General features: G+C 37.0%; 1 protein-coding gene across 1 annotated transcript; it reads left to right on the forward strand.

The window, feature by feature from the left end:
• Positions 1-3627: 3627 nt before the first annotated feature.
• On the forward strand, positions 3628-24021 carry EXOSC9 (exosome component 9). Its single transcript, XM_083367362.1, has 12 exons — positions 3628-3755; positions 4979-5073; positions 6022-6141; positions 8004-8106; positions 10647-10784; positions 11268-11350; positions 13058-13190; positions 16201-16289; positions 17610-17756; positions 18871-19052; positions 22099-22171; positions 23785-24021. The coding sequence occupies exons 1-12, from the start codon at positions 3690-3692 to the stop codon at positions 23855-23857; spliced, it is 1302 nt and encodes a 433-aa protein (XP_083223488.1). The 5' UTR covers positions 3628-3689; the 3' UTR covers positions 23858-24021.
• The last annotated feature ends 1029 nt before the right edge of the window (positions 24022-25050 follow it).

Consider the following 25050-nt stretch of genomic DNA (forward strand, 5'->3'; position numbering starts at 1 on the left):
TCCCTAACCCTTTAGGTATCTACTTTTTACTTTCCTCTATTTATAAAACTGTTTAGTTTTATTTTAAAAATTGTATTTTATATTTAAAAATTATAAACCTGAGGCAAGACTGCTTCTTTTCTGTTTGTAGCATTTTTGGATTCTTTTTTTTTAAAAAAAAACTGGTTTCTAACAAAATAAGTTATGACTGCATGTATGACATGTGATCCAACCCACTGCACCTGGGGATTCTATGAGAAACAAGAAATTATTGTTTAAAAGGTCCAGGTTTGATATTAAGCATGCAGCCGTTGCCTGCAATGCAAGTGGAATAAATGCTATTTTGGAAGGAATGAAATCCACTAAAGACCAAGGCTAGGACATTTTACTTGCTTACTTAATGCATTGATGAAACATTCATAACTAAAATAAACTTTAGCAAATGACATTTTACAATATTTGGCCATTTTAAAATCTTATCGTAAGAGCTCTTATAACAGCTACTTATGAATTAGTAAAGGTAAAGGTAAAGGTTCCCCCGCACATGTGTGCTAATTGTTTCCGACTCTAGGGGCCAGTGCTCATCTCCGTTTCAAAGCCAAAGAGCCAGCACTTGTCCGAAGACGTCTCCGTGGTCATGTGGCCGGCATGACTAGACACCAAAGGCGCATGGAACGCTGTTACCTTCCCACCGTAGTGGTCCCTATTTTTCTACTTGCATTTTTACGTGCTTTCGAACTGCTAGGTTGGCAGAAGCTGGGACAAGTAACAGGCGCTCACTCTGTTACGCAGCACTTATGAATTAAGAGTACAGAAATGCTACAGTCTTTGCCAAACATACTGTAATATTTTGAACCACCAACAAGATGCCATAAAAAGAATCACCATCTGACAATAGATGCTTAAAGATGTACTAAAAAGTAAAGCCAAATTATTTAAATTGGTTCTTACCCATGAATCTAAATTGGATTTCAGATTGAAACTCAGTCTTTAATACCAGACAGCCATAACATATTTCATAATTCTGTATTTTTAAAAATCCTATATCTGCTAATATATGTAATACAAATTTTTACAGTTTAAATTTTCCCCAGAAATCTTATTGAATAGGATTTATTCCCAGGAAAGTATTATATAGTGTATAAACCTGCAACCATATGTAGTCTACAGTCCCATTACTGTACTTGATATTACACTGAAATCACATTTTATCTTACGCTAAAGTATTTATAACTTACTTGATTGTCCCACACTTGAAGACAGAAAAATATTTCTGATATAGTTCTAAAAACTAGCATGTTATACTGGTTTTAACCTGGTTGTAACTGCTCCATGCTCCAGTAACCTCTGCTAGTATAAGTTACCTCTTCCTCTGATAATAAAAAGCCTACAAGTCCAAATTTGTTTTAAGATGAAAGATTGAAGGATACCATTGCCTGAAGGATATAATTTTTTCAAAATAATAGAGTATTGCACTAAGCATTAATAATGTTTGCTTCTGCTCAGAAATCCAAATAAATATATTTCACAGTCTTTTAAGGAACATCTAGATTAAAATAAATAGACAAAACTATTGCCGATGACTACAATTGTGCCCACTAGCCCCAGAAGATATGCATTGCAGATCTTTCAAAGGGGTGTGAAGTTACAGGGGTGGTGAACTTTACATACTAATATCTATTCAGACCTATGTCAAGCATGATCCAGGAAATTCTATATTTACTTTGTTTTCAACTTTCTCATTCAGAGGTGGATAAGATTACTTATCTGTGATTTGACACTAATTCTTAAAGAAAACTTAATTGAAGAAATGCAAATTGCAAGAAAATTAATGTCAGAATGTTTAATTTTAAATAAACCATTAAAGTTTCTGTAGTGTATGCAGGTTTTGCATACACGTGAGGGTCAGTGAATTAAGAAACAGCGTTGTCGGGAAGCCAGAACAAGGGGACAGGGTTCAGCGGAGAGCTGGATTTAAAGGGATTGGCTGATCAGCCAGCAGGACGCTTGGATTTAACCCATTGGCCAGGCAGTTACCTGACCAGGTATAAGTGAGGGCTCAAATCCTTTGTTCCCCAGTTCGGCCATGTTCCTCAATAAACAACTTAGCTCCTGAACCTGTGTCGCCTCTGATTCTGGAACCAACTCAATAGTTTCCTATATTTATTAACCACCTCAATTTTATGACTTTGAGCAATGTACAACAAATTAAAAGACAATATGAAAATATCAAGTTTCTATTCAAGGTAATGCAAAATATGCAAATAAATGCAAATATTTACTTCCAATGAAACTGAGCTAAAATAGGAAGGTTTTAGGGAAGGGGCCCTGTTTTAATCTCTGAAAGAAATCTATTCCATAGGACCACTGCAGGGAAATTCTACTGCTTTGTCCAAGTTTGATAAGCAAAATTCCACACTAAGAGAAACTAACAGAAAGAGGAGATCAAGATAGTTTCTGGAAGAGAAAGCAAAAGCACTATTGAAAACAATTGCAAAAATGAGTTGAAAAATTAAAGGATAGGAAAAGAAGCCAATGTGGAAACATGAAAATGAATTATTTGAAAATGTAACAAAACAAAACAAAAATCACATTATTATAATGTATAATGATTAAGAGAAACAGGACAAGATCACCAAGAAAGCATACAATCAGACAGATGAGACTTGTGGAGCTGATGTCAGTAAAGCAAAGGCTCATAATTAGCAAAGGTTACCAAAAGACACTAAAAATAATAGTTTTTAAAGATATGTTCAAAATAAAAGGAAAAGAAAATAATAAGTATACCAAATTCGTAATTAAGTCAAAAATTAATAAAACAAAGCAAAGCTACTGAACTTCTATCCAAACCTCCGCAGCAGGACCGGTCCACACCTATGCTTCTTAGGCACATTAAACTTCGCCTGTAGACAATGACTGGCTTAAAAACGAATTTCTTTAACATTAATAAAGGAATACTTTATATATAATATCAGATTATAAAAATGCAACTGTATACAGATTTCCCAGACCCCTTCGAACTTGCAGAAAGTGACTCTAAAGAGGTGCAGCTGTGTCGATGAGTTTCAACAAGACTTAGATACTGCATATCCGTGTTAACAATCGTCAAAACTTTCGCGCTTGGATGCAAAGGCAGTGTAAAAAAAAAAGTGGCTCTATATTACAGCGTTTCCCAACCTTAGGAACTCGAAGATGCGTGGACTTCAACTCCCAGAATTCCCCAGCCAGCTATGCTGGCTGGGGAATTCTGGGAGTTGAAGTCCACGCATCTTCAAGTTCCTAAGGTTGGGAAACGCTGCTATATTAGGAATGGGGAATCTCGACTCAAGCACTCCACTTCCGTCAGCCGCGGCTAACGAACCGCCAGAGCCCGATGACCTTTAAAAAGCTACGGACTCCCCGTCGAGGCTCCAGGCAGAGGCGGACAGAAACCCAAGCATCTCTCCTCCTCTTCTAACCGTTTCAATTCACAATTACTCAGGATTGCGCTTTAAAATCCGCGCATGCGCACTTACTAAACCTCTTTTTTTTTTACGTTACGTTCTTTCCGTTTTACGGCTGGTTGCCAAGCAGAAACCGAAAGCCGGCTTGACGACGCTTTTCCAAGTTGCGGCCTCTTGCTAAACGGCGCCCGTTTATGACGTCAGGAAAACCCAGACGGTTAAAGAAAGAACGCGACCATTTGAAGACGAGGCGACCCAGTAGCTGCTATGAAGGAAACGCCACTTTCGAATTGTGAGAAGCGGTTCCTGCTCCGGGCTATCGAGGAAAGGAAGGTAAGGGACGATGGATGATAATATCACGTGCACTTCAAACTCGCTTGCGCTGAGGCGCCCGTGGGACGTAAGAATGTTTCTTTGCGCATGTGCTTGGGGTGAGAAAGCTGCTTGTAGGAAAGAGGACGAACTGTCTTTTGCCATCCACTTTTTTTAAAAAAAAAATAGGTCTTTGCTTGAGATTGATGTGCTATAAATTGCAGATGTTTTCTGTGAAAGACTTTGTTGTTGTTGTTGTTAGTTGCGAAGTCGTCTGCGACCCATTGCGACCCTATGGACAATGTTCCTCCAGGCCTTCCTGTCCTCTACCATCTTCTGGAGTCCATTTAAGCTCACGCCTACTGCTTCAGTGACTCCATCCAGCCACCTCATTCTCTGTCGTCCCCTTCTTCTATTGCCCTCAATCTTTCCCAGCATTAGGCTCTTCTCCAGTGAGTCCTTCCTTCTCATTAGGTGGCCAAAGTATTTGAGTTTTAGCTTCAGGATCTGGCCTTCTAAAGAGCAGTCAGGGTTGATCTCCTCTAGGACTGACCGGTTTGATCGTCTTGCAGTCCAAGGAACTCGCAGGAGTCTTCTCCAGCACCATAGTTCAAAGGCAATCGACTGGAGAGTCTTTCCTTGGACAGAAATCCCAGAGGACGAGCTTTAGATACTCTGGGCTCATCACGGTGTAACCTTCGGATTGCTTTAACTCTTAATAGGTAATACCAGTGCTTTTTTTGTAAAAGAAAAAGGTGACGGAACTCACACGTGTCATACAACCCGCCTTGCCTACCCTACAAGGTTCCATCCAAAAAAGGTGCCGGAACTCCGTTCTGAGCGTTCTGTGAGAAAAAAAAGCCCTGGGTAATACAGTATTTATATGATCTTATATTGCAGTCCTAAATTAGAAATGCCCAAAGTGAGCATCAACATATGAAGAATTTTTTATCCTTGAGCTACAAAGATGTCCTGTTGGTTTCTGCTTGCCCTTTTTCCTGAACTCTAAAACTCTTTAAAAAGTATTTATTTTATTTATTTATTTATTTTAATTCCATTTATATCCCACCCTTCTCCGAAGACTCAGGGCGGCTTACAAGCTTAGCAGTAAGTAGCACTATAGAGATAGAGTTGAAGTATGCAAAACCCCTGCACAAAGTTTTGGCTGCTCCCTTGGATTTGGACAAGTCTTTTCTCTATTCTCGTTCTCATTGTTAAATGACTCCATTGTTTGATGTTTATAGCGTCTGGATGGGCGACAGTGCTACGATTACAGAAACCTTCGCATTTCTTTTGGTGTTGACTATGGCTGCTGTATTGTGGAGCTTGGAAAAACGAGGTATCCAGTGTTTTATAATTCTGTGTATTGTATTTAACAGCAATGGCACTTATCTACCGCTTCGCAGTGCTTTACAGCCCTCTAAGCGGTTTACAGAGTCAGCATATTGACCCCAACAATCTGGGTCCTCATTTTACCGACCTCAGAAGTATGGAAGACTGACTCAACCTTGAATTGCTGGCAGTCGGCAGAAGTAGCCTGCAGTACTGCATTCTAACCACTGTGCCACCATGGTTCTTGGACTTACAGTCTGCTTTTCAAGAATTTTTTTTTACAAAACAAATTTTAATATATAAATTACAAGATATAATGAAACCAGGATGTTTAATGCATTAGTCAATGAAATAACAAAAAGATACAATAAAATAGTAGTAAATTGTTTGATTAAAAGCTTATTTTTAAAAATAACACAATGTTGACTGAAATGAATTTATTCTTAAACCTTTTACAATGATTATCCAAAAAGTGCCATATTTCCTCCCTGGGAGATGATTGGATAATTAAAGAGAAAGTTTATCCTTCATACATATTGTTACTGTAGTTCTCGATATTGCAACAGATATCAGTGTAATTGGTACTAACATTCAATCGGGCTTATGCAGAAGTTAGGTATATAACATTAACTCTCTTATCATTTTCAGTGAACTGGAAAGAGTTCCCTGAAAGTCTGGAAGCAATGTAAATATTGCTTATGAAGCAACATAAATGTAGAGAAGAAGCAGTTGCTTTGATTTATATCAAACAGCTATTCCACACCTACCTTATCTTCTACTTGATAGGAATTATAATTGCGCCATTTACTACTTTCAGCTAGAATTCAGTGACTAAATTCCAGATATATTTCACTTTTATGTTAGTGTAGAATTTTAAAGTATCTCATTGCCATTTTTTCTATTAACTAATAAGGGCCTAAGATTTGATTTTAAAGATTGGGTCTTCTTTTTGCAGAGTTCTTGGGCAAGTGTCATGTGAACTTGTCTCCCCAAAGCCAAATCGTGCAACGGAAGGCGTACTTTTCTTTAATCTAGAGCTGTCACCCATGGCATCACCAGCTTTTGAACCTGGAAGGTATGTTTTCCCCCCACCTGCAGTAACCAAAGGAGGATTCAAGTAAAACATTTCTGGTTTTCTATGTATAAGTAAATGGAGCTGGTGATGCGCTTTATTTAATAGAAAAAAATAATGCAGCAAAATAATAGTACATTGTATATGTAAGAGCTTATAATGCAAATATGAAACTTTATGTAAGTTTCAATACAAAAAGTTATGCTTCATTGTAATTGGAATTATATAATCGGTATTTATATACAACTCATTCATAGATCATAAGTAACATCAGGCCAATTACAGGGTAATGCCGCTTGGGGTGTGTGTGAAAGCCCTAACAAGCAGGCATATACATAGAATGAAGGCTACTGCTAAGCTTGTAAGCCGCCCTGAGTCTTCGGAGAAGGGCGGGATATAAATGGAATTAAAATAAAAAATAAATAAATAAATAAATTGGAACCATAAATTTCTCCTTCAAATGTTGAAGAGTTAATATTTTGGCAATTATCAGGGCATGGTTTCTATGAAGACTTTCAGTCATCCAGTTCATAGTTATCCCAAAGGTGCTTTTTCACAAGGCAATTGGACTTTCTTACTTTTCTTGAAGACATTTTGTTTCTCATCCAAAAAGCTTCTTCGTCTCAGAGCTGAAGAAGCTTCTTAGATGAGAAGCGAAACTCTTCAAAAAAACAAAAGTCCAGTTGCCTCATGAAAAAGCATCTTTGGGATATCAGGGCATGGAGAATCTATTTCTTTGTCCATCTGTCAATTTCCATGCAATGTGTATGTAATTCAAAAGAATGTACGTATCTGAAAATATTGAACTTTACTCCAAAGTTTATGTTCCAAATCAATGTATGGAAGTACTTCTTCCCAGAACATAGTAACTTTAGGAATACGCAAAAATATGTATTTTAATGAAGAGTTATTCTGATTGGATTTCCAGTAATATTTTTTTCTGTACAAACACAAACTTAGATGTATAAGAACTTTGAATTATTACTGTAATCTGAGATCTCATAAGGTTTTTGATATTGAGATTAAGGTATTTTATTTTTATTTTTTTAGAAAATTTATGTTGCCGCCTATTCACACATAAGGCACCTTACAAGGATATAAAAACACCATATTGTATCGATAAAATGAGGCTCCCCAGTTCCTTTCTCCATTTAGCTTTTTAACATATGCATATTAAATTGATTTATTAACAGCAAATATTATTGAAGCTTTTTGTTTTATAAAATGTAGTGCTCCTTTCTAATAACTTAAATATTTCTGAGACTGAAAATGCAGCTGATCCAAAATGATATTTCAATAAATGTTGAAATTGTAAATATCACCAGTGGTGACAACTTAGAAATAGTTTTTATTTTTTAACATAGAAAATGATAATTCATTGTTACCATCTTCTTGTTCATATAATGTAAAGATCCCAGTGTCCCTTCAAATCTTCCACAAAACCATTTTTAACCAATTTTGAGAGCTGGTTTACTTCATAATGTCAATTTAGTTTAAGAAAAAAGATAATAATTTTTTTTGCAAATAATACTCCAGTTTTGAATATATATAATAAGAACCATAGCAAAGGTATTATATTTTGAACTCAAAACAATCAACTGAAGATGTTCAATATAAATATCTCAAGAGTTCAGGAAGAGAAATTTGCTCTAAAATGTCTAAATTTGATACTAGTGAAAAAGTATGCAAGATGCAAAATCAAGATTTGGAAAACCTGAATTCCCATCTTTAGCTGACAATGGCTCCCTTTTCAAAAATATCTTTCGAGCTCAATGAATTCCTAGAAATTTAAAAAACAATGTATCGAAGTTTTGAAAATATTTTCTGGATATGTAAATTGTATGTTTTTTTAAAAAAAACTCTAGGCAATCTGAATTGCTTGTAAAAGTGAATCGGCTGCTAGAAAGATGCCTAAGGAACTCCAAGTGTGTAGATACTGAATCTCTTTGTGTTGTTGCTGGTGAAAAGGTGTGTAGTTATATGAATTCCAGACAATAAGCACTGGAAAATCTAATGACTTCTTTTTTAGAATTCATGTATTTTAAAGTAAATTGCATTCTTTTGCATATGTGAGATTTTCCAAACTAGAAAATCCTATTATAATCTGATGTATAATTTTACATACAATAACAATGTTTTAGATTTTCCAAGCCCCTTTTTCATAAGTTGTAACTTATAAATTTGCAATCTTTACACCACTTTGCATATAAATACCATGATGTGTTATATTTATATTTTATGTTATTTTTATTATTTTTAATGCTGGTTGTTTTAATTGTTTGTTACGCTGTGTTAATTGTGAACCCAAGTCATATATATGTTATGGGTGCCCCATAAATTTACTAAATAAATAAGTGATGAATTTACAGATAGTTCTCAACTTATGACAGTAATGGAGCCTACCCATTTATGTCAGAAGTCATGGACTATGTTAAATGACGTACATAATTAATGACCTCCCCGTCCTGCTTTCCCCAGTGCATTCAGTAAATGAATGCATGGGTCATTAGGTATAGCATGGGCTGACAAAGGAGTGGGGGAAACTATGGGTGGCCTAGTGCAACATCGACTCACCCAGGAGGCTTCCTCACCCTCTGAAATATCCCATGCTCTGCCTCCTGCTACATGGATTCCCCAAATACCTATGGGTCTCCTCCATTCTACAACCTATCACAATTGCACATTTTTGAAAATATCCAGAGCTCAGGAAATTGGAGTAAAGAATGCCACTTTCTTCTTGGGCCATTGCTGTGCCACATGGCACAATTGAGAGAAATACTGCTGGTTTTGCTTTCCTTGCAATCCTTTCCTCCAAGCGCCAGACGCGCTGGCCTGGCTTGCCATTCAGTGAGTCAAGAAGAAATCATACCAATTTTGGTCCACTGCAATCCTTAGCTCCTTGAACACCAGGGTAATGCATGCAACAGGGCTTTTGGTCCGTTGCAATTCTTAGCTCACCAAATGCCAGCATTAAGCGAAGAGGAAAGAGGTGTGTAGGAACGTGGTCTTGTGTTACTACACACTTCTCTCCCTTCTGCAAAAAGCGCTTTTGTGAAGAGGAGAGAAACCTATAGGAAAGAGATTTGCCATTGGCTGCATGCCTTCCCTCTCCCACCATTAATGCAAGATTAGCAGGGCTAATGTTGGTGGGAAGGGAAGGCTATCATGTAACAACCAAAGGAAAATAGTTTCATCAGTGTCTGAGAGGGTGGCTGCTTTTCTGCCACATGGCCCAGCTTGTTCTCCTTTCCTGCCCTGACATCTGGAGATCTTCAAAAGGTAAATAAATGTTTGGTGACAGAGTGAAGAGGAGCACGTGGAACCTGGTGGGCTAGCAAAGCAGGGACCCGCGGGGCAGGACGGGGGAGAAATAGGGAGAGGACATGTTTCAGTTTTAAGAATGAACAACTGCAGTGGTGCTCCAACATATGTAACTTTGGGACCGGGGCGTAATTAGTATTGGAGGGGGTGTCATAACTTTGAACCTGTTGTAACTAAAGGACTACCTGTACTTGTTTATTTGTATTCTGCCTGTATTATTTTTGCAAATAACTCAAGATAGTGAACATATGCAACACATCTTTTTCTTCTTGTTTTCCCCATAACCACCCTGTGAAGTGGGTTGGGCTGAGAAAGCGACTGGCCCAGTGGCTGGCTTTCATGGTTAAGACAAAACTTGAACTCACGATCTCCTGCTTTCTAGCCTGGTGCATTAACCACTAGACCAAACTGGTTTACCAGGAAAGTTTTTAATTTTAGTAGTTCAGTCCTTTTCATAATTCCAGCATAAGGTAGCTCAAAATTTTCAAAGTGTACATAAAATTTGATAAAATTGATTTAAATTGCATTTGAACAATTACCGGTACATAACTTTTGGTATAAGTACTGTATTTCCCCGAAAATAAGACTAAACTGGAAAATAAGCCCTAGCATGATTTTTCAGGATGTTCATAATATAAGCCCTAACCCCCAAATAAGCCCCAGTTAGATCATCAGCCAGACGGAAGCATTTAGTACCGTATTTCCCTGAAAATAAGACCTAACCGGAAAATAAGCCCTAATGCGTCTTTTGGAGCAAAAATTAATGTAAGACCCAGTCTTATTTTGGGGGAAATGTGGTATTTTGGAAGTAAAATATTGTCTATGGAATTTTGAATAATTGATTATAATTTTGCTTATATCACAAATATGGTCCTGTGTGTATAGACTTTATGTAGTATGAAATTGATTACCAATGTTAGAAAGGAGTATTGGCTGCTCTTTTAGAATTTTTTTTTTCAAAATATTTCCTACATCTTTGGGAAACCAGCAGAGGCTAGAGATTTATATGTGCAGGGTGTTACATACCTATTACATTGACAGTTTTATTTGTATTTTTCAGGATTTTTTTTTATCAAGACACTTGCTAAATGTATTTTTTTAGAAAATGTATGTTGCCGCCTACTTGCACATGGCGACTGAAGGCAGCTTACAGGACAACGAATTAATTGTTTGTTTTTTTCCCTGAGGTGTGGCAAATTCGTGTGGACCTGCATTTGCTGAATCATAATGGAAACATTATTGATGCTGCAAGTATAGCAGCAATAGTGGCACTATGCCACTTTCGGAGGCCTGATGTTTCAGTACAAGGAGAAGAAGTAACATTGGTAATTTTCTTCTGAAGCGGGAATTTAAAATGACCTTACTCTTGCATAATTTGCTCTTTTCTAAAATTGGAATGGGAATGGTCTGTAAATGTGTATTTAATTTAAAAACAATACAGTATTTTCAGATCTTCTAAATTATTATTTTACTTTGGAACCAAAGAATTATGTCAATAAAATCAAGGAAATCAAAGCAAGATGCCTATATATATTTAGATAGTAAGCATTTTATGGTTATAACATAAGACTTCTGCCAGAAAATAAAACATAAATACAACTACTTAATCTGAATTACTTAATACAGGTGACATTATTTTCATTTTTTTTAAGGTTCAAAATCTGTTACAATAAATCAGTATAGTCCCTTGCTTTGTTTTAGCAAGCAAACATGACTAACATTTAGGCTTTGCTTATCCATATAGTTTATGTATGTATATTTGCATATGCAGTTGGCTAAGCAAAATACTGTTGTGTTGGATTCTTTAGTATACACCTGAAGAAAGGGATCCTGTCCCTCTGAGTATCCATCACATGCCTATTTGTGTAAGCTTTGCTTTTTTCCAGCAAGGGTAAGTTAACATTACTTTCAGTTTTCTACTATTACTGTGCACCAATAAGAGTATTCTGATATGTACACCAAAGTAATCAAAGAAAATTCTTTAAAATGTGATAGTACACAAAGTTGATTCTCATTACTGACTTAGCCCATTTTTTTTTTAAAAAAGTCAGAAAATGTTGTACAATGAATAATATTGAAAGATCAGCATTTCAAAGTTAAAATGAATGGATTTGATTATTATTTCTGTTATATTAAATTTTTACACTATCTGAGCCCAGTGATTAACAGTGCTTCGCAGAAAACACAGAGAACAATAAAATAGTAATAGGTAAAAACACAAAGAACAATAAAATAACAGATAATAAGACAGAGAACAGTAAAACAATAACAGATAAAAACACAGAGAAGAAAAAGTATATGTAATAGGCCAGGGCTTTTCAACTAGTGGTACGGGTACCACCTGTGGTACATTGGCACCTGGCAGGTGGTACGCGAGCATCCTAGAAAAGTGGTAGTGGGGGAGGGGAATGAGCTGAACCGGTGGCAGCACCGCACACAAGCCTGAGCGAGAGATGGCTGGAGCTGCAGGGCTGTCAGGGCTCAGTGGAAGCGCCAAGATCAGCGCCAGGCTCCAGCTGCAGCTTGGCACTGATCCCGGCGCTTCTGAGCCCAGAAGAAGCGCCAATCAGCTGGAATGTTGTAGCATCTCCAGGGTCTTGTGATTTACATTCAGATGCTTGGCAACTGATTCATATTTATGATGGTCACAGTGTCCCAGGGTCATGTGAAGTGACCAAAACTTGCTGCAACCACCCAGCAGAGGGGGGGGTAGAATAAAAACCAAACACCCACCCCACCCCCGCTGCTAATCCTCAACAGAAATGCTCACAACAATGCAAACCTCAGACAGGAGGAAGAGCGCCACTGGGCGGGCAGGCAGGCATCTTGCTTGGCTGTGGCTTGGGGGGCACTTTTTCAGTGCCATTGTAACTTTGAACAGTCACTAAGTGAACTGTTGTAAGTCGAGGACTACCTGTACTTCATCAATTTTTTTTTTGGTCAAGTTTTTGACACCTTGCTAGGCGACTGGTGGTACTCGGATGTTGCCATATCCTAAAAGTGGTACAATGGGTGAAAAGGTTGAAAAGCCCTGTAATAGGCAAAAGGAATTTTATGAAGCTAATGGGAGAGAAGGGGAAGTGTATTCAGACCTTCAAGATTCTCTTACAATAACTCTATAACAGAAATAGTATTAGCCTCCATTACTTTGGTTTTCTAGACTTTGCCTCCTTGAAGGGATGACATAACAGATTAAAAACAAAGAACTAAAGCTGGCACAAACTAAACAACAAGCAAAGCAAACCCACATTATCAAAAAGGGAGCTTTATTCATCCTCTCCTCACCTGGGGAAAAAGACAGGTATTCAAGGTTCTCCAGAAACCCAGCAGGCTGGGGACCATCTGACTCATATTAGAGGACAGTCACTGCAACAGAGAAGAAATGCTTCCAGGTTCCCAATAGATGACATTGTTTAATTGAAGGAATCCAGAGTGCACAAACTCTTCGAAATGTATAGAATTAAAGCCACTTTTGAGAATATAATTAAGTCTTGCTAGTATAGTTAAGATTACTGCTTTATCTACTAGATTATTTCATTTACTAATTTATTTTCCATTTCAATGTAAAATCTTATGGCTTGTTCTAAAATGGTTTCAGGACTTACTTACTAGTGGATCCCAGTGAACAAGAGGAACGTGTAATGGATGGCCTCCTTATAATAGCCATGAACAAACACCGTGAAATCTGCACCATTCAATCCAGTGGTGGAATAATGCTACTAAAAGAACAGGTAACATGGAAGCTTTTAAAACTGGACCATTACCTATGGTACTTTTCTTTTAAAAGGACAGTCTCTGGGCCACAACTGGTTAATTTCTTCTTTTCATATGATAAACATTGGGTTTCAAATTCATTCTGAATTCAGCAAGAAATTTAAAATTAATGAGTTGGATTCAAATTGCTCTTAATAGAATTAGAGAAGAATCCTTTTCTTCTCACTTAACTCCCATTTTTTTACTTACCACGCTATTCTAGAACGGCTTTTCAACCTTTTCACCCATTGTACCACTTAGGATATCGCAACATCCAAGTACCACCAGTCACCTAGCAAGGTGTCAAAAACTTGACCCCAAAATTTTTTTTTGATGAAGTACAGGTAGTCCTCGACTTACAACAGTTCGCTTAGTGATTGTTCGAAGTTACAATGGCACTGAAAAAAGTGCCCCCCAAGCCACAGCAAGACACCTGCCTGCCCGCCCAGTGGCTCTCTTCCTCCTGTCCGAGGTTTGCATTGTTGTGAGCATTTCTGTTGAGGATTGGCAGCGGTGGTGGGGTGAGGGGGGTGTTTGGTTCCCCCCCTCCCCCCGCTGCTGGGTGGTTGCAGCAGGTTTTGGTCACTTCACATGACCCTGGGACACTGACCATCATAAATATGAATCAGTTGCCAAGTATCTGAATGTAAATCACAAGACCCTGGAGATGCTGCAACATTCCAGCTGATTGGCGCTTCTTCTGGGCTCAGCAGAAGCACCAGGATTAGCGCCGAGCTCCAGCTGGAGCCTGGTGCTGATCCTGGCGCTTCCACTGAGCCCTGACAGCCCTGCAGCTCCAGCCATCCCTTGCTCAGTCTTCTGCGGTGCTGCCACTGATTCAGCTCTTTCCCCTCCCCCACTACCACTTTTCTAGGATGGTCCTTTACCAGCTGCCAGGTGCCAATGTACCACAGGTGGTACCCGTACCACTGGTTGAAAAGCCCTGTTTCATAGCTTTTGAAAATGCAGTGGAGAAGAACAGTTGCAGTTAAAAAGAGAAGTGCAAAACAGATCACCCCCCCCCCCATTTTTCCAGTGTCTTCCTTCCCAATGAAAGGGAAAATGGAGAAGTTTGCCCTGTCAAACACAAAAGGAGATTCCTCAACCCCACTCTTTCTGATACTAATTTGGGGGAAAGGGGAAGAGGAGAGTGCAGGAGGCAGGGACTAGCAGATAAAAGATTGCAGGAGATGTAAGGGAAATTCACAAATATGAAACACTTGAAGAGAGCCTTTGGATTATTAACTGGGCACAATCTTGAGTATTTGGAAAGACAATGTAAAATAATTTGTCATAGAAGTAAATTTCAAGGAATCACAGATTGTGTGGGTAGAATAGGAAAAGTTAATTCAAAAAGCAAGTAACTTAGAAGCCGATAGAAATCCTAGGGAGAACTAGTCACCTAAACAAAAACCATCAGGAAAAATGGGAGACAGTATTCTGGGTTTTCATAGAGGTAAATTGTTTTGATTCTGTGATAAACAGCCAAGCAGACCCTTCTAGAGAACAGGGAATTGAAGAGGTTTAAAGGTCAATGCCAGCACCCTGAATTAGAAACAGAAGCAAATTGGCAACCAATGCAGCTCATGGAGCAGGGTTATAATGTATGGACTGCTCATACAGCTGCATTTTGCACCATTTTGGATACTCCTCAAGGGCAGCCCTATGTAGAGTGCTTTGCAGTAGACCAGCCAGGAGATTACCATATTATAAGTGACCATGAGTAGGGGCCCTCCATATAAGAATTCACACACAGTACCAGTTTAGTGGTTTCCAGGCTGGAAAGCGGGAGAGTGAGTTCAAGTTCCACCTTAGCCATGAAAGCCAGCTGGGTGACTTTGGGCCACTCTCTCAACCCAACCAACCTCACAGGGTTGTTATTTTAGGGAAAATAGGAAGAGGAATGTGTATTGGATACGATTGCTGTCGAGTTATTTCTAAAAATAATGAAAGGCGGGATGCAAATAAAAATAAATAAACAACAAAGTTGTGCAAAGGCCCTCCTAGTCATGACTGCCACCTGCTTATCAAACAGGAGTTGTGAGTCCACAAGGCCCCCCAGACTACACACAGGGTATGTTTGGGGCAGTACGACCACATAAAGCAACAAAGATGATATAGTTCCAAAGCAAGGGAGCACCACAATCCAAAGTCATTCAGTCTTTCCAAGATTCAGCTGAAGCCTATTGTTCCCCATCCAGATTCTCATAGCCTCTTGGCACCATGATAAAACATCCACAACATCGTTTAACTCACCAGAAGCAGAAGGGAAAGTATCAACCCCTGTGGCAAATTGTTCTATAGCTCTGACTTGAGGTTGTTTGTAATAGGTAGCCATTCAGAAATTGCAAACCAGAAATCAGTTGTGAGAGAAATCCTTTGTGTCTAAAGTACAGATGAGTTAGCTAGCAAACTATAATTCTTACATACTGGGGGAAGGTAAATTCCAGTTGGATATTAGAAAATAAAAGACTTGTACAGTAAGATCAGTTTCACAGTGAACTAATAATCCAGAGTGGTACTGGGCTCAATATTCACTGGATTTGTTCATGATTTGTTTATTGTTTCAGATGGTTTCATTTGGATTTTTGCCCTAAACCGGGAACCGTAATCTGAATACTTTATGGCCCCTTCCAACTCTTTGATTCTATTATTCTTTATAAAGAATAAATTAATCCAGTTTAATTAAATATCTTTTATTTCACAGTTCAGATTTTAACAAACTTGTCAGTTTATAATTCTTTAATTAAACTTCATGTTAATTGTAAAGGAATAAATCTTTAGTAGTTGAAAAAGAAAGTAAATCCTAAAAATTAATAATGAAGCTTCTTCAGACCATAGTCTGAATTCCTGTTATCTTCATTCTCTCCTGATTTGTGAGTTGTTCTTCAGTGTGGATTCCAAGAGTTGGAACTACCCACTTGCAAATACCCATGGGGAAAATACATTCTGCGATGAAATAATTTACTTGCATTATGATTTCCACAGGTTTTGAGATGCAGCAAAATAACAGGAGTCAAAGTAGCAGAAATCACTGAATTAATTCAAAAAGCTTTGGAAAATGATAAAAAAGTTAGGTGAGTTTTTTAATGCTGCAGACTAATGACTTTTAATGTGGTCTGTTGATACATTCATGTTTGTGTAATGCCTGTTTGGTAGATTATAAAACAAAATTTGAATTGAGTGGTGCTTTCTGAGCTTGTTTCCAAACATTTCATTACCCAACTAGAAACTGATGATATTATCAAGTCAGATAATGAAATATCTGCAAGCAAATGAAGAAAACATTAATAAGAAAACAAGGAGAACTTCATAAAATTCTGTTTTCTGGAGCTGGGAGGAAAAAGGAGAAGGTGTTCTATTCCTCTGTAGGGATAGCTAGAAGTTCTATCTGTTGGAACATTTCTCGTTTTTCAAAATACCTTCTTCCCTATCTTTGGAAAAATGTTTTGAATAAATGTGCTCTATTCCCAAGAATTCCAGAAAATTATATTTAAGAAAAATTAAATAAAAACAATAAAAAACCTAAAAGTGAAGGTCACTGCAAAGTATTAGGCTTAAGAAGTATTTATTTCCCACAATACATCCGGAAACCACATTCCAGAGGAATTCGTAAGGGAAAAAAATAGTAATACATAATTTGTCGTCTTAATAGTTTGCCTTGTAAATGGTTATATCCATAATGGCAACCATTTTGTGAGAGCAATTGTAATATGCTGTCAAAATTTCAAATTATGTACACTGACAAAAAAAGTTTGGGGATCCTTGATTGAGAGATATGGAACAGAGTCTTGCTTTTATATATAATTTCATGGCAATGTTAGTCTCAGTGGCATTGCCATTTCATAGCAGTTGCCAGATTATCTGGCTATCACATATTTGTAGATAAATGTTTATTATCTTGATTTTTAAAAAAAAACATTGAAAAAGTTCAGCTTGCTAATTAAAACAGTTGTGATGATTATTTTTCTATGAATTCATTATCTTGCTTGGAGATGATGATGTTAGATATTTGGAATATACTTAACTAAAACTGTATTTTAAAATAGCTCTTTAAGTGAAGCCTAGGCAGAAATCATGATCTTCAATGCAAATTTTGCTGCTTTTCTCCTTTTGTTGTCTCATCCCTATCCTAAACTTACATATCAGAAAGAACTAGTAGTACAGTTTCTATTGTGAATATGCTGAGAATACATCCATTTAATTTCTTGAATTGAATCAAAACATTTTAAACTTACTTTGACTTTAATTATCTACTGAGACATTTAGAAGAAAATTAAAATGGAGTATGATTATGTTAATGGTTAAATATTCATAAATAAATAAAGTATCTTTTGGTTTTTAATCTATGTTTTAATGCAAATGTAAACTTCTAAAGGAATTTTTTCATTTAATAGGAAAGAAGGTGGAAAATATGGATTTGCTGAATCTATTCCTAATGAAAGAATAACTGCCTTTAAAATAGAACAAACCCCAGTCAATACTAATGATGTACAAGAGCAAGCTGAAGAAATAATTGCCAAATCATTTCCTCCTCCAGAAGTGTATCTTTTATTGAATCATAACAGAAAATCAGATGGTTGGACTTCTGTGCTCAGGATTTTAATTTTCTTTTAAAATTATTGTTTCAGTATTTAGAAAAGAGGAAAAAATAAATTAAGAAACAAAACAAAAACATTGCATGTAAAATCATTCAGAGTGATTTTTAAATTCATCATTTTACGTTGATTACATAGCCTAATATTGATCAGCTTTCCATTTTTTTGATAGAAAGCCAGTTCATGAAATAGGAAAGCACATATTGATGTCCACAATTTTATATCTTGCACTGTCTCACTAATATTGAAGAGTAATACTTTTGCTGCCAACCATATCAACAAATCCAGAACTCTTCATTGAAGATAACTCCCAAGTTTGGGGTATATAATTCAAGAGTATGTTCGCATTTTTAAACCTTATTGATCTTGAACACTGTATTTAAATTGCTTCTAGTAAGATGGGTATATACATTTAATAAATAAAAGTTAAGAACATTAAACTAAACTTAGGAAATAGTTGAATGAGCCAATATTATAGAATCAAATGTCCCATCACCCAGTTTATACTTCAAGCATAATGAAATTGGAAGACAACAACTTTTAAACACTGAGATATCCAGTAAATATGGAGGAAAATCTAAAACATTAAGGATGTTAAATTAGTCACATTTTCAGACAATGAAAAACAATATTTCCTAGGACAATTAGCCATTGATTTGTTCATATGGCATACAGTTAGTATAGACATACAGTTAGAATCATCCTACAGTCTATGTGACATTTAACTTTGCAGAGAAGTCCCAAAATAGGAGTACATCCCCAAAACCTTCAGGTCTTGTCTGGTAGCAAATATCAACAGTAAAACTACTTTTTTGTTTGTTTGTTGATCACTTTAGTGATTGGAGTTATTTTTTGTGTAGTATTTGCTAGAAATAGACTGTATTCATATGCAGGTGGTCAGCTGTTCAGCTCTTTCTCATATCCTTCCTTTCCCCAAAATAATTATAAGGCAAATTTGCAAGATTATTTCTCCAGAAATATGGCAAAAAATGAGAATCATTTTTTTTATCATGTTACAATACATTTTAGGTAAGACCTGGTTTTTCCTTAATAAAATTAGCTTGTCCAAGCCTGTATTATGGGCCTCAGGCACAGCTCAGATTGGAGAAGGACTTCAGAACTCATGGGCAGATTTTGAGGAATCTGAAATGGAAGATGAAGATGGCCAGGATGAACCTCTAACAGTAGAAGACCAAAATATAGAGATGGGAGATGTTCATTTTGGAACCAAAAATCAGAAAGGTTAGAATACTTTAAAAAATATGTGTGTAATTATATCTGTCTATATTTATCATATGTATACATACGTGTGTGTGTGTGTGTGTGTGTGTTGAGTGTTTTGAGCACCTCGTTGACCCAAATATGGACGAAATCTTTTGCCTGTATCAGCCCAAACTACGGCCATTCACAGGTGGCAGTCACAACTGCGATAATTGTTTTTGTTGTTGTTGTTGTTGAACAGCTCTTTATTATCAAAAAAGTGCCAAGTGTTAATGAAGAACTCTTATGAAAATTGAAAGATTGATTTAAGATAAGATTGTCAATCTAGTATAGCATAGTATTTATTCAGTATGAAGAATGGCATACATATACATATCTAAGTTACATACCTTGAAAGAGCAGAGCTACATATATTTTAATTAGTAAATATTTAATAAGATATCACAATATTAGAACTTTTAACACAGAAGCTCAGATGTTTCCCAGTTATCCCTACAGAGCAGCAATATCTAAACTGACAAGCCTTGATAATCAAAATATTCAGGTTTTAATATGACTTTGCATTAAAACATTATCATTTTGAATTGCTTAAAATGGAAGGTCTGGGAATCATTATGTTGACAACTACATTCAGTAAATCTGTATTTTTGATTTTTTTTTCTACTGCAAAACTAAACAATTTTAATTTTAATTTTAACTGGGTTTTAATTTTCTCAGGGTTCTATTTAATCTCTTTTAATTTATTTTAACGTTTGTATTGGCTGTTTTTTAAATGCCCTGTAAACCGCCCTGAGTCCTTCGGGAAAGGGCGGTATATAAATCTAATAAAATAAATAAAATAAATAAACCTACATGTGCTCAGCCACTTAACATCTCTAGCTTACCCTTCAGCATCATGAAAATGAATTAGTCAGTAAACAAAATAATTATGAACAAGAGGAAAATAAATAAATTACACACACACACACATATTCATAGATTTTCACGGGTACAGGTATGTAGGTCTTGGAGTATTCGTGTCTTTTCCCGTGTAAGATTGATAGTGTCTTGGCGACGTTTCGACGAGGTCCCATTCGTCATCTTCAGGCTGGTGAAGATGACAAGTGGGACCTCGTCGAAACGTCGCCAAGACACTATCAATCTTACATGGGAAAAGACCCGAATATGCCAAGACACACACACACACACATGGACATTTTGAAAAGTTTCATCAGATACATGCTTTCAGTTTAAATTCCTTTCTGGCCTTCTGTATACTTAGCAATGAACATTTTCAAAGTTGTTCTCACATTTCCCAAGTTTCTGCAAATAACTATCTATGGTTACTGTGCAGGAACATCGCATTAGGGGTGCTAAAATGGGGCAAAGCTCACTTAACACTTAGCAACAGAAATTTTGGGCTTAATTGTGGTTATAAACCAAGGACTACCTATAAAGTGTTGCTGTTAGAGGACATCAGTACAGTAGCAGATTGGGGCATATTAAGTGTCTTGTCTGATGAAAAGGGTAGCATTTATTTTATTAAAATAGTGAAACTTTGACTGATTAATGGAGCAGATAACCTGTTCTTCACCAATCTTTTGAATTTGATATTACATAACTCATTTTAACACAATTTGTATATCATTTGTGTAATAACATTGATGTGCAAAATTACAGATAGTCCTCAAGTTACGAATGAAATGGAGCCTGCCCGTTCCATTTGTAACTTGATGATTCGTAGGAGTGAGTCTTGTACCTTGAATGCGATTCACTTCCACCTTTTACCTGCAAATTTGCTAATTTAATGCATGGGCGAATGTGCCACTCGTTAAGTGAACATGCGGTATGTCAGTGTGGGGAAGGCCATGGAGGAGCCTAGTAGTGGAACAGGACACCTAAGCCTCCCTCCCCCAAAATACCTGGAGTCCCCACAATTGCTTCCCTGCCCAATCCAGCTGCTCCAGGTCACTTAACTTGTGAAGATCTGTCTCCACTTCACCTGTTTCTTTCTCTGCTCCCGACAAGAGCAAAGGGAGGCCTCCGAAACTCAGAACGGACCTCGAGGCACATAAAAGCCTCCCCTGGCCTCCATTCTGGGCCTCAAAGGCCTGGAGGAGGCTTCCAAGGCCCAGAACAGACCTCCGGAGGCCTGCCGAAGTGTCCCCCGGCTCCTTTCTGGGTGGCAGTGGCCCGGAAAAGGCTTCCAACGCCTGGATTGGGCCTCTGGAGGTCCATAGAAGTGCCCCCCAGCTTACTTTCCGGGCGGCAGCAGCCCAGAAAGGGCCTTCAATGCTCGTATTGGGCCTCCAGAGGCACGAAGCCCCTTCTGGTTTTGGTTCTCTTCTCTGTTGCAGAGAACAGAGGCCTAAAGTACCATGAGATCACGCAAGATCAGTAGCATGGGATCTTGTGCCACTGATCTCGCGTGATCTTGCATTACTTTAGGCCTCCATTCTCTGTGAACGCACCGAAGGTATCTAAGGCTTAGTGCCTAGGGAGACCTGGGGGGGGGAAACAGCCAGGGTGAATGTTGCAGTGCCGCTCTGATCATTCATAAGGGTAAATGACTGCCGTGGTGCAGCAACATTTGTAAATTTGGGAGCATTTTGTAAACAATAGGGGCCGCTTATTGTGTAACTTTAAATGTTCGCTAAGTGAATGCTCTTAATTCGGGGATTACCTATAGTCCATTCCGTGTGAAACCTGTTGTATTAATCTAGTGAAGTGAAACTGCTATAACATAATTATAAATGTTGCTGCCAGTATAAAAATGAGCAGTTGCTGTGGCTTGAAATCTTGTTTCATAGTTTCCTTCTTCCACAGTCCCTCTATATAAAGCATTTTTCCATCTGGCCAATAACTCCTGAAAATATGTGTAGAAATTTTCTACAGCATATGAAAATGTGTTTCAGAATCTGCTCAGGGAAGACGTTGCTATTAGGTTTGGTCTGATTCAGATTTACATGTAATATATATCATCAAATTGGTGTCAATCCTTACAAGACCATATAATTGTTGTCCAGGACAGATTTAGATGCTGTAGGATTTAAAAATAATATACCAATATTTTTTTTCTGTCTTGAAGAAGCGATTGTATTATCGGACAGTGAAGAAGAGGATGTTGTTATTCTAGAACCTGAAGTAACACCAAAGAACAGGTAGGGGCACTTTCTGTTTCGCAAAAGGTAGGAGGGAATTTTAATTTAGGACTGTGAAAATGGAATATTCTAGAATCTCCCAAATGTTGCATTTTTCTCCTCATGTTGATCAAGGCATTATCAGGTTGGCTTGAAATAACTATTCTAATATACAGTAGCTTGGTATTGTGGTCTGGACCCAAAACGGCCTTTTTGTTATTTTCTGAAGAGAACTACAAAACCATGGTTATGATTCATAAATTTCTTTTGCTGGCAGATTGTGGAGCCTTAATTTCTTTTGGATATTGATCAAAAAAGGAAAGAGACAGGAGTGGGAGAAGCTAATACTGTTTCTTATCTTATGTGGTAGATCACAAAACGTATCAGAAAAATTCAGTAAAAAAATGTTTCTGAAAAGATGCTTTTTTTCTTTAAAATTAAGAAAAAGTGATAGTGGAATAATTTATATTTTGTGTTAAATTATATATCATAAACCAAAAAATGAAAAATGCAGGTTGTCTATCAAATTTAAAGGCAAATTTTCATGTAAAGTTGACCAAAGTTATTTTTTAAAGATCAGAAATAGAAGTTCTAGACTAGAGAATAGTATTTTTTTTAAAAAAAAAGCCTAATTAGAACATTTTGTGGCAAAATATTTTTATTTATTAATCAAATTTACAGTATATAGCTGCTCATCTCACCAGAGGTAAATCTGCAGAGAATCAGAACAAAAAACATACAATAAAAATGTTTTGTTAATAAATATGCTTTGCCAGACCTAGTGAAGTGAGCTGATGTAATCAGGAAGAGGCAGTCCATCAGATAGCCCAGTCCCAAATCATGAAAGGCTTTAAAGGTTAAAAACAGTGCTTTGAATTGGACTCTGAAGCAAAATGACAACCAATGGAAGTTGGGAGTAGAGGTGTAATATGTGTTGCTCTAGGAATGCACACAATTGTCCACATCACTGCTTTCTGTGCCAGTTGACACTTCTGGATACTCTTCAAGTAGCCCATTTAGAGTACACTGCAGTATTCCAATCTGGAGGCAACTAGAGCATGAATGACTAAGCAGGATCTGCCAATCCAGGAACACCTGACCTGTCCCCCCTTTATACTCCCCAAAGTGGAAATATTGGTTAAACAAGCTGTATCTTTCTACATAGCAGTTTCCAAAAAAGTACTAACCACAAGCTTAAAAAGTCAGTTCTGTGACCTCATTATAACCTTTTAGGGGCTTGCGGTGCCCTTTATTATACAAATTGCCCTGTGTCGAGATTTTGGTGGCATTTGAGACAAATCACACTGAATCATTTTGAAATCATTAATGTTTCAGGATACTTATTTAAATGTAATTTTTTGGACTAAGACTCTAGCTTAATCTTGTTCCTCTTAAATAACTAAGCAAAGCTGCAATTAATTGCCATTGTAGGAGTTGTACTTTGTATTATGCATAAAATGACTAGGTAGGGCAAAAAGTTACAAAAATATACATAGCATTGTTCATTGTCTACATAATTGGAGCCAACTTTACAGGTAAGTGCCTAGAGCACACACATAAAATTGCAATCTTCTATGACTTATTTTTTATGAGTTCAATTGTATCAGTGGAAATAATTGTTTTAATTTCCACAGAGCAAACCAGAAATTAGAAACCACAAAGAAAAACCCAGCTGGCAAAATTAAGAAAAAACGAACAGTTTGTTAAAAGTAATGTTATTTTTTGTGTTTAAGTTTAAGTTCCTTTAAACTTTTCCTACTTAAAAGAAACATCATTTGTATTATGCAATTCATAGGAATACTGTATGTTTTTGTATATATTATTAATTTTCTAATAAACTTTATAATGCTGAGATAAAAGATTTTGCAAATTGTGTTTGTAATTGTTGCTCTGTAAACAAAATCTTAAGTTTGGATTACTCAAACATTTTGCTGCAAAAGGTTATCTTCTTCCCCCCTCCAGTCTCTCTAACAGATAACATCTATCTGTTGTTTTGTTTATCACTGGTGAAAAAATAATTTGGAGAAGATTGATTGATGGTTAATGAAAACCGAGAGGAAACAGACATATCATCCTTTTTTTCAGAACTTGAGAAAACGGGAATGTGTGCATTAGTTGATTAGCCATTCCTTCTACGGTAATAAGCTGAACTGGTTGGTATCTTCTTTATGCCAGTTCTTTGACATTAACATTTTTCTTATTGAACTTCTCAATGAAGTAGGTGGACCAGACCATATGTGCCCTTTTGGTTGTTTGACCATCAGGTTTTTTCCCCTTAAAGCTAAGTTTTGCTTGTTGTATTTGACCCCTTCCCTTTGCCTATGGATGTTTCACAGTACGAAGATAGTAGACTAAAAACAAAACTTTTCAATATGCAAAATATATTTTTATAAATCAAGTAACTGCCAAGATCCTTTTAGAGGATTTTATTTGCCAGCTTCTAGATGGTTACACTTAGGTCTTTCCATGCATTTATTTACTGGGAGCACATCTCAAGCATTAGTTGCTTATAAGAATTAAATGTTTCTCAAATATGCATATAAAAGTCTTCCATCGATAAAATTTAACCCTTGAAACATATAAAATCTGGTATTTGCCCAACATACACACCGCTTCAATCTTGTTTTTGAACTTCAAGATTATACCAAGAGTAGAAGTGAAAAAGTACTCAACCTAAGGATCCTAACCACCTGAAGCCACGATACAGAGCAATGTGCTCCTCCAGCAACTTAGCTAAAATTGCCACATAGCAGTAGGAATTTTGTATCACCCCACGGATTGCATGGCTGTTTCCTTCGAGGGTCAGGAAATTGGCTTGCTCAGTTGCAAACACCTTAAGTTAATCTGATTCATGAACTACCGTAGGTTAGCAGAAGGCAGGTTTTTAATTTCATCAGATT

This window comes from Vipera ursinii, assembly GCF_947247035.1.
Source record: "Vipera ursinii genome assembly, chromosome: 7".
In the NCBI taxonomy this organism is placed as follows: domain Eukaryota; kingdom Metazoa; phylum Chordata; class Lepidosauria; order Squamata; family Viperidae; genus Vipera; species Vipera ursinii.